Genomic DNA, 10,481 nt, shown 5'->3' with positions numbered 1-10,481 from the left:
GACAATGATTATTACAATGAGTGGCTGACATAAAGACGCTCGGTTACAGCGAAATACCGTGTGTGGATTTTAATCTTAAATTCTCAGTCCTCACAAACACTATAGAGGATACAAAATTTTATATTAAAAATTCTGGGATGCAGTGGATCCCCTTAATTTTATTTGTTTGATACTTCTCAGATATATATAAATCATTCAATTACACGTCCACGGTTAGTTTTTTTGTAATTTTGATACTATTAGGTTGTGTATATCTTATTTCTAAGTGTGTTCATACCTTGGTTTGTGAATTTCTACAGGATGAGTGTAAAAATATACCGTGATTATAAAAATATTGGTTTTGGTTTGGAGATAAGAGCATTTCAGGAGATCAAACTCTGCCAATCAATCATTGGTAAAGTCAAATAAAACACATAGAAATCCAAATACAAATTTTATTCTTTAAAATCTATGATACAAAATAGCTGTTATATAATTAAATAGAGAACACAATATAAATAACAGAAAACGAAGGACATGTATAAAACCAGTTGCTGTGTAAATATTGGACTTAGGTTGCTGTTTTCTGCTTTGGGTCTAACAGTTCAGCCAGCTGGAGTACTTCAGAAGATGAGTGACTCTATTTTTTGATGTGCTGTATTCATACTGACGGTGTCCATTAAACAAATACAGCAGTCCTAAAAAAACAAAATATTATTAATTTATATATCCTCAAATATTTGTAAAAACTGGCAGGTTTATTCACTAAAGTGTGAACTAATAGAAATTTAAAGTGCTTTTAAAATGTTTGGAAATACACTTTACATTCACTTTTTCAATAACCCTGCTAGAGTTTTCAGTCCAGCGACTTAGCTAATTATAGGAGCAGAGATTGAGTCCATTGAGTCCATCAAAGTCAGCATCACCAAGGTTGTCCATTACTAGTTTAAACAGTGAATGCAAATGTCTTACGTTTTGACGTATCATCAGGGGTCAAGTCCTGGGGAAAAAAGTGTGGGAACTCACCCAAGATTCCGCCTCCCCGCCCTTAAAAAAAAAATTACACTCCTATGCATATAGTGCAGGGTGTGTATAATGAATGTAGTGTGTTTGTAGTGAGTGCAGTGTGTATAATGAATGTAGTGTGTTTGTAGTGAGTGCAGTGTGTATAATAAATTTAGTGTGTTTGTAGTGAGTGCAGAGTGTGTATAATGAATGTAGTGTGTTTGTTGTGAGTGCAGTGTGTGTATAATGAATGTAGTGTGTTTGTAGTAAGTGTAGAGTGTGTATAATGAATGTAGTGTGTTTGTAGTAAGTGTAGAGTGTGTATAATGAATGCAGTGTGTTTGTAGTGAGTGCGGATTGTGTATAATAAATGTAGTGTGTTTGTGGTGAAAGCAGAGTGTGTATAATGAAGTGGTTGTAGTGAGTGCAGTGTGTATAATAAATGTAGTGTGTTTGTAGTGAGTGCAGAATGTGTATAATGAATGTAGTGTGTGTGTAGTGAGTGCAGTGTGTATAATGAATATAGTGTGTAGTGAGTGCAAAGTGTGTATAGTGAATGTAGTGTGTTTGTAGTGAGTGCAGAGTGTGTATAATGAATGTAGTGTGTTTGTAGTGAGTGCAGAGTGTGTATAATGAATGCAGTGTGTTTGTAGTGAGTGTAGAGTGTTTTTTTAGTGAGTGCAGTGTGAATAATAAATGTAGTGTGTTTGTAGTGAGTGCAGAGTGTGTATAATGAATGCAGTGTATTTGTACTGAGTGCAAAGTGTGTATAATGAATGCAGTGTGTTTGTAGTGAGTGCAGAGTGTGTATAATGAATGCAGTGTATGTAGTGTGTTTGTAGTGAATGCAGAGTGTGTATAGTGAATGCAGAGTGTGTATAGTGAATGTAGTGTGTAGTGAATGCAGAGTATGTATAATGAATGCAGTGTATGTAGTGTGTTTGTAGTGAATTCAGAGTGTGTATAGTGAATGTAATGTGTAGTGAGTGCAGAATGTGTATAATGAATGCAGAGTGTATATAATGAATGCAGAGTGTGTATAGTGAATGTAGTGTGTAGTGAATGCAGAGTGTGTATAATGAATGCAGTGTATGTAGTGTGTTTGTAGTGAATGCAGAGTGTGTATAGTGAATGTAGTGTGTAGTGAGTGCAGAGTGTGTATAATGAATGCAGAGTGTATATAATGAATGCAGAGTGTGTATAATGAATGCAGTGTGTATAATGAATGCAGTGTATGTAGTGTGTGTGTAGTGAATGCAGAGTGTGTATAATGAATGCAGAGTGTGTATAGTGAATGTAGTGTGTAGTGAGTGCAGTGTGTACAGTGAATTTAGTGTGTTTGTAGTGAGTGCAGAGTGTGTATAATGAATGCAGTGTGTGTAGTGAATGTAGTATGTTTGTAGTGAGTGCAGAGTGTGTATAATGAATTCAGAGTGTGTTTAGTGAATGTAGTGTGTTTGTAATGAGTGCAGAGTGTGTATAATGAATGTAGTGTGTTTGTAGTAAGTGCAGATTGTGTATAATGAATGCAGTGTGTGTGTGCTGGATTATGTGTGTGTGTGTGTGGGTGCTGGATGATTGTGTGTGTGTGTGCTGGATGAAGTGTGTGTGTGTGCTTAATGAAGTGTGTGTGTGTGTGTGTGTGTGCTGGATGATGTGTGTGTGTGTGAGCTGGATCAAGTGTGTGTGTTTGTGTGCTGGATGATGTGTGTGTGTGCACTGGATGATGTGTGTGTGTGTGTGCTGGATTATGTGTGTGTGTGCTGGATGATGTGTGTGTGTGTGTGCTGGATTATGTGTGTGTGTGTGCTGGATGATGTGTGTGTGTGTGTGCTGGATTATGTGTGTGTGCTGGATTATGTGTGTGTGTGTGTGTGTGCTGGATTATGTGTGTCTGTGTGTGCTGGATTATGTGTGTGTGTGTGCTGGATTATGTGTGTGTGTGCTGGATTATGTGTGTGTGTGTGCTGGATTATGTGTGTGTGTGCTGGATTATGTGTGTGTGCTGGATTATGTGTGTGCTGGATTATGTGTGTGTGTGCTGGATTATGTGTGTGTGTGTGTGCTGGATTATGTGTGTGTGTGTGTGCTGGATTATGTGTTTGTGTGTGTGTGCTGGATTATGTGTGTGTGTGTGCTGGATGATGTGTGTGTGTGTGCTGGATAATGGGGGGGATGCATTTGCTTTTTAACCTTTATGTGTTTTTTTTTTACTTTATTCCCCCCTCCCTGCTTCTTACCTTGTCAGGGAGGGGGGAGATCGCCTGGTGGTCCGGTGGAGGGAAGCAGCCGCTGCACACAGGGGCCATCACACGCGGTGTTCTTCTCCAGCTCTAACTCCCGCGGGTCTCGCGAGAGTTAGAGCTGGAGAAAAACACCGCGTGTGATGGCCCCTGTGTGCAGTTAGCAGGGCAGGTCCTGCAGGACTGGGAACGGGAACGGCGTTCCTGCTTTGGAAAAAGTGCAGGAACGCCGTTCCCATGCGTTCCTGCAGGACTCGAGCCCTGCGTATCATGTGGTTTCCTTTCTACCAGACAGAGACTACTGCTTGTAACCAGAAGCCAGCAATACTGCTTCATATACAGCCTGGGGCCTTATATACAGTATACAATGTATCTACTCACCATTCGTCTGAAAAGCTGCATGGACTTTGTTTCCAACACCATGGAAACCTTCGGTTATTTTTTTAGGTGAATCGCTGTCCATACTTTGTTTCTTTTCATCATAACTAAAAAAAGAATAAATATAGTTTGAAATTAGTCTCGGTTGTTTCCTATGTTTATACATACATTGCAAATTCCACCCACCAAAAACACAATTTTTTTTTTTTATAGTAATGTGTAATGGTATGTGTGAGTGTGTGTGTGTGTGCATGTAGCTCAGTATAATTATGTGTCTGGTGTTTACAGGACCACTAAAGACACCCGGACCACTTAATCTCTATTAAGAGGCCTGGGTGCCGTCACCCTGTAGCTCTAACCCTGCAATGTAAACACATCACTGGTGACTGTTTTCCAGATAGCCACTAGAGGCGCTTGCTCTACAGTGACAGAGTTTAACTCGGTCACATGACGTTGCAGCTCAAAGGAAAGAAATGAATTCTCCATCAGTCCACAACGGTGCTCCTCTGTGATCTTTGGTAAGTTGCGAGAGGAGGAATGGGTGTCAGTGCTGGGGGAGTCTCAGTTACAGAGAAAAGGTAAGTAAAAGTGGGGGAGGAAATAAACTAAACATGCACTAGGACACTATAGCATGCATTGTTTTGATATTTGTTATTCAAACCTATAACTTGAAAAATGTAACGATTATAAAAATAGTTTGTTTGTCAGCCTTACCTCCAAAATTTATCACCCACGAAGAAATATGTCTTCTTTGTTCCTTCATCATGGACTGCAGCATCAATCTTTTTTACTGTGCGTGAAAATCCAAACTCGTAGATACTCTTAGGAGAGCTGTCTTCAACTTCAAAACCATTCAGAACCCAATATTTTGTTCCTGTGTAATACATGAGTACGCATCACTGTTAGTTCATACACAGGGGAAGCTTCTACCCTCAGTCAAAGAGCCAGCATCAGCCTAAGAGCTGATTTGTAAGTAGACATATGTAGAATAGTGGGCAGAGAGGGGACATAACTCATAGGGATGATGCCATATGGATGTATTATAGGAAATAATTCACATGTATGATGTCATCCATATGAACGATGTTTTTTAAGAAATAATCTTTTTAAAGATGGATCATTTCTATCTGTCTATCTATCTCTATATTATATACCTTTAAAGAGAAAAACCCGATCCTTATTTGCATATTCATATGCAGCCTGAATTCCACTGGGGATGTTGGGCCAGATGTTCTTGATTAAATGATGTTCAAGTTCAGAAAACTGCGGAATTTTACGCCAAAAGTGTCTGTTTTAAAAATAAATAAAAAGTAAGATATACATTACATTATATGCATGCTAAGGTTACTTTCATAGCTGGTTTTCAAGTTTTTTTCCAGTAAATTCCTTATTTTTCACAAACAAATTAACTTACCGTTCTTTGAAGAATAACATCTCTCCGCGTAGGGTTGTCACTGCATCATAAGTTATATTCTTGCAACTTGATGGCAAGCTAGGTTCTGTAGGTTCAACTGGTTTCTCATTTGCTCCTGTGCAATGAAAATAAATTGTAAGCTCCTATGAACACGACCTCTTCAACTGTGTATGTTCTAAACAATTACACAAATGATCTCTTGGACCATCTTAGAACATTACAAACAATGGTGTTGCTTTCCAAATAAGCAAAATATTATAAATATTTTGATCATTTGTCTGAATACAATTTATTTTCTGAAATCCAGTGTATGGAGAACCAGAAGTTAATCTTAGTGCAGTTTTTATCGATGGTATAATTTGTAGCTCTTATCAAACTCTACACTGCCCGTAGGAGCTACTTATAAAAAGATAACTGTGATTAAAATCAATAAGATGCTCAAAATCTAATCTTATCACGTTTCTTTAACTGTAATTGAATCCTTAACTAATTACTGTATATCTATAGGATTGGATTTAACAGCATAACTAAAACATGTTCATATCAAGTATTCCTTAAGATCCCTTAGGTAGTAACTGACAGATCAGTTTAGCAATGAGCAGTCTCTGTCAGTGTGTTTTCAACCCTGAAGCTCACAACGTCCGCGTATGCTTGTGAAGTGTTTATTAAAAAATACAAAAAACCTATAATAAATAATTGACTTACCGTAGAGGTATTGGATTCCTCTGAGGTCATCTTCTGGAAGTCGGAACTCACTGGGATCGGTGTAATGATAGGTTGGGTACATTAGAGCACCGGGGTCACTAGAATGGAATAGTCCAAGTGTATGACCAAATTCATGAGCAGCCACAAGGAACAAGTTGTATCCTTTACAGAGTAAAACACATAGATAGGATACAATTAAATATCTTTATTAATAGACCTTAATATAAAATAATGAACCCACCATTTATAAAGGAGTGAAAATAAGAGATTTGTTTTGCTTAGTTAAACATGGTAGAATCTAAATAACCAAATAAAAATACAATTTTAATAAAATGTGTGTTTCTTCAAAATTTCAATTGTTAAAATAAGGCTTAAAGGAAGTAAAGCAATGAAGCAGGATTTGATTTTTTTTTATGGACAGTGTAAATTCTTACATTGTGATTTCTGAATTAATACTATACGCTAGATATATTTTTTGAAAATGTTCTCATTGAAGAAGGCCATTACTGGACCGACATAAAAGTAATAGACAAACTGTATATTTAACACTGCTTAGTGCAGTTGTGAAACACGTGATAATTAGGTTCTCAACTGAGGAGTTATTATAACACCAGACCAGAAAATATTTAGTTTAGGGTATTACTATTCTTAAAAAGTCAATACATTATCAATATCTCCCATATCCGCCTTTAGGCACATCTAGCAGTATTTCTATTTACTAAACTTATTTCTAAACCTTGATAAAATAGCATTGATAATATAACTTGTATTTTAGATCCTAACACAATGTTCTAATTATTACCTTAAAGATGGAAGTATTTTATTTAGGCTTGCTTTAACATATAATAGATACTGATGAAAGTAAAGCCATTAGATATCATTGATAAATAAGATAAAGTAGGCATGACCCATTGCAATGTATATAATAAAATGTTTGCCTAGGACAGAGATGAGAAAGACTTACCATTGCTTCCAGATGTCCACATTTCATCTTCATCAAAATGTGCGTCTCCACCAATTCCATTTCCGGGTGCAAATGCATGTGCTAGTGTTCCGTGTTGGCCATCAAAAGGGTAGAAGTCGTTATGAACTGCCATTATAAAAGCAAAATGTTTTGATGAGTTAAACTATTACTTAAACATGTTTTACAGCACTTTTGATGAGGTTATAAACAGCAATTTACAAATTATTAAGTAAGATGAGTTACTCATTGTTTGTAAATGCCAAGGTGTGGGCAAATTAAATGTGGTGTGAAATGTTTTATTTCTAGCTCCTCTGCCTAAATGAAATTATTTTAAAATTATATAATTCCTCCAGCATGGCTCAACCTATATATTGCATCTGAATAGCAACGTAGGAAAAAGTAGGAATGGGCTCTTGGCACATAAATTATATTCTCAGTCTATAATAATAGCCAGCAACATATTTGAACTACAATATCTGGTTTTAGATAGGCTACTGTTGGTACATTCAAATATATACATGTTTGGTTTTTTTCTGTTGGAATTTTACAAAATTTGAATTCCTCAAAACATCAGAAGATACCCAAAACACCAAGAACTAAACAACTATATACCATAGAGATTGATCTTTTTTGTTTCTGATTTTATTTTGCACCCATTTAGTATTTTAAACTATTATTTATTCTATCTATGAATTTACTTTGGAATCTTTTGGATGTATTGCAAAGTGGGTACAATGAAATATATAACAGACTTTTCAAAAATTTGCTTGTAAATATCGATAATTATTTTAAGTATCCCTGAACAACATTCAAAAATAGTTTATATTTTCCAATGTTAACAATGTTGAGAAAAATTCATTGTTTTTGTGAAACAACATCTAACGGATTTTTGGTTAACTACCTTGCGCAGCAAATGAGATTTCGATATCAGCAACAGCATCATAAATTCTGCTGAACGTCAAAGGTGTCACATCACTCCAAACTTTAAACGCTCTCTGAATGGCAATGTCAACATCTCTATTGACCATATCTGGTGTGTAATTCACAATTCTGGCAAAGAAAATATAAGACTTAGTACATCTTGTATCTTTATGCACCCATGCAACTTGCACATCTTGAATTTCCTTTGGGAATACCTGTATGTCAAGTCTGTCTTCTTCCACACAGGTTTTCCTGGGAACGTATTGAATTCTCCAATGTCAGCAACGCCACATCTTGGAAGCTGCATCATTTCCATGGTGTCTGCGTCCAGCTTTCCGGTCACTTCCAGTCCAAAAAAGTCTTGCATTTGGCGTATCTTTTCAACATATGGACTGTTTTTCTTTCTCCCCTGGCGAGTACCGGTTGTCTCAAGGTTGTAGAATTTTTTCAAATAATCCTGTAAAAATATTCAAGAAGAATCACTATCACTCTCCTTCTCTCTCTTAAATTGTCAAGTATGTACATGGTTAATATAGGAATCTACTGATTGTAGCACCCAGCAGTATTTTATATACCATTTGTGAGTATCAACGCTACACTATTTTAGTTTGAAACATATAGACAGATTCTGTCTGTCTGTTTGTCTGTCTGTCTGTCCATCTGCCCAACTGTCTATCCAACCACCCATCCATACATGTTTAGTCTATAGAAAATATGTTTTATAAATATAAATAGCAATAGAATAGAGTTATTTTAACAAACATTATATCTTTAAATAAAAAAGGTAATTTTTTTCCAAATTGCAGATAAATAATAATAATTAATCATGATTATTATTAATGTATCCTCACAACATTTTTCCTTTAGATATAACATTTTTCCCTTTTTTCAATCCGTAGATAAAAAAATATATAAATGTTTATATGGGTATTTTTACTAAAATTAAATTGCTAATAAAAAAAATAAAAAAAATAATAATAAATATAAATGCTAGCTGATGAATTACACCAGCACATGTTCTATAAATGTACTTACCTCAGCAAACTGAGCATCTTTCTCCGCGCTGTCTGTTTGAGATGCTGCAGGGAAAGCATAGCAGCATGTTACTGAGAACAGTAACAACAGTAGTAAGTGCTTCATAGCTCAGCCGTTGCTGTGTTTCTTCCTTAGCAGATTGTCTTAAGGGTTTCTGAATATCTGTGACTTTCTAAGAGCTGAGCATGCCCATTTATATAGTACCTGGAGTTCTAATCCAGTCTACAGCTTCTGAGTCAGACTTCCTTTCATTGCATTTTTTTTCATTACAAACAAGTCATGACACAGACAAAGTAAACCCCATGATTGTGCAACTGTTTAATATAACACATGTGGATGAAAAATACGTTTTCAAGAAAGAGCAAAGTATACAAATATAATGTGCAGGTGCACTGATCAACACATAATATTTATAGAAACTGTACTTAAAAAAGGGAAAATCTTGTTTTATCCCAAATTTCCCAAAACACCTCTACCAGCCCTATTTTCTGGAGAGGCTTGAATGGAATTAGAATGTAGAAGCATCAAAAATAATTTTGGAAACATATTTCTCAGGGTTATAAACACTATAGAATGTGACGGCAGATAAGAACCATTCGGCCCATCTAGTCTGCCCAAATTTTTCAATATTTTAAAAGTCCTTTCAAGACTAACATACTTACGTACTGCACTTACATACAGCGATCAAATGCTGTGGACCAACATTGATTCAGGATACTGGGGAAGTTTTATATAACAAATAATGAAAAATAAGTTATCAAGAGAAAGCAAAGTATACAAACCTAAGGTCTAGGTGCACTGAACCACACATACAATTTATGGAAACAAAAATAAAAGGGAAATACTTGTACAAAAGTTGTAGTGAAAGTGATAAAATGCGTTGGTTACTGCGTTGAGTGGTAGGCTTCTCCGTACAAAAATGTCTTTAGAAAGTATTTACTGGACTAGGGGAAGTCTGACAGCATGGAGAAGTGCTTTCCAGAGAGTTGATGAGAGCATTCCTGCAGTCTAGCATAGGAAAAAGTGATAATAGAACAGTGTTTCTCAAAAAGGTTTGGAAAAGTACCTCTGTTTGTCTAAATCAATTCCTAAGTACCCTGGCCTCAAGAAAGTAATTTCAATTGATTTTCAATTCCAAATAAAGTGAATCCCATATTGGAGAACAAGCCTGATTAAAGGTTGTAAAGAATGTTTTTAAAATAAATACAACATAATAATGTGAATATTTTGTATGTAAAGAGGTGTGTATGAACTATTAATCTGAAGTATAAAAGTCACAAAATGAAAATACAATACATACTTAATAGTTAAACACAGAGGACATTGACACACACAGACAGTTACACACAGATGACACTGACACACACACACACTTACACAAAGGGGACACTGACACTCACACACATTTACACACTTAGAAAACTGACACACACACACACACACATTCCCTTAAAAATAAAAATAATAAATATAAATAATAAAATTAAAATTAAAATTAAAATCAATATAAATATGAAAATAAGATAAAAATAAAAATAAATAGAAATAAAAATAAAATAAATATAAATAAAAAATAAAAATAAAAATAAAAATAAAAATGAAAATAAAAATAAAAATAATAAAAATAAATAAAGATAGAAATAAAAATAAACATAAATAAATATAAGTGAATACAATAAATGTATAAAAATAATAATAATAATTAAAGAAAACAAATCAAGTCGAAATCCACATTCAACCCTAATGGTTGAATAGTTCTCAGCTTGTGAATCCAAATTCCCTCCCTCTGTCTGAGTCTCATAACGATATCACCTCCCCTCACACCAAGTGATATTTG

The 10,481-nt window shown here is 35.2% G+C and overlaps 1 protein-coding gene across 1 annotated transcript; it reads right to left on the bottom strand.

The window, feature by feature from the left end:
- Positions 1-438: 438 nt before the first annotated feature.
- LOC134598897 (matrix metalloproteinase-18-like) lies at positions 439-8,798 on the bottom strand. The gene is made up of 10 exons (XM_063444925.1): positions 8,645-8,798; positions 7,825-8,066; positions 7,590-7,738; positions 6,689-6,814; positions 5,725-5,886; positions 5,020-5,134; positions 4,760-4,893; positions 4,320-4,479; positions 3,609-3,712; positions 439-677 (listed from the first exon to the last, which is right to left on the bottom strand). Exons 1-10 carry the CDS (start codon positions 8,747-8,749, stop codon positions 577-579), a joined length of 1,398 nt encoding a protein of 465 aa, XP_063300995.1. The 5' UTR covers positions 8,750-8,798; the 3' UTR covers positions 439-576.
- Between the last annotated feature and the right edge of the window lie 1,683 nt (positions 8,799-10,481).

Source organism: Pelobates fuscus, chromosome 1 (assembly GCF_036172605.1).
Source record: "Pelobates fuscus isolate aPelFus1 chromosome 1, aPelFus1.pri, whole genome shotgun sequence".
NCBI lineage: Eukaryota > Metazoa > Chordata > Amphibia > Anura > Pelobatidae > Pelobates > Pelobates fuscus.
This window is presented reverse-complemented; position numbering and strand designations above follow the sequence as displayed.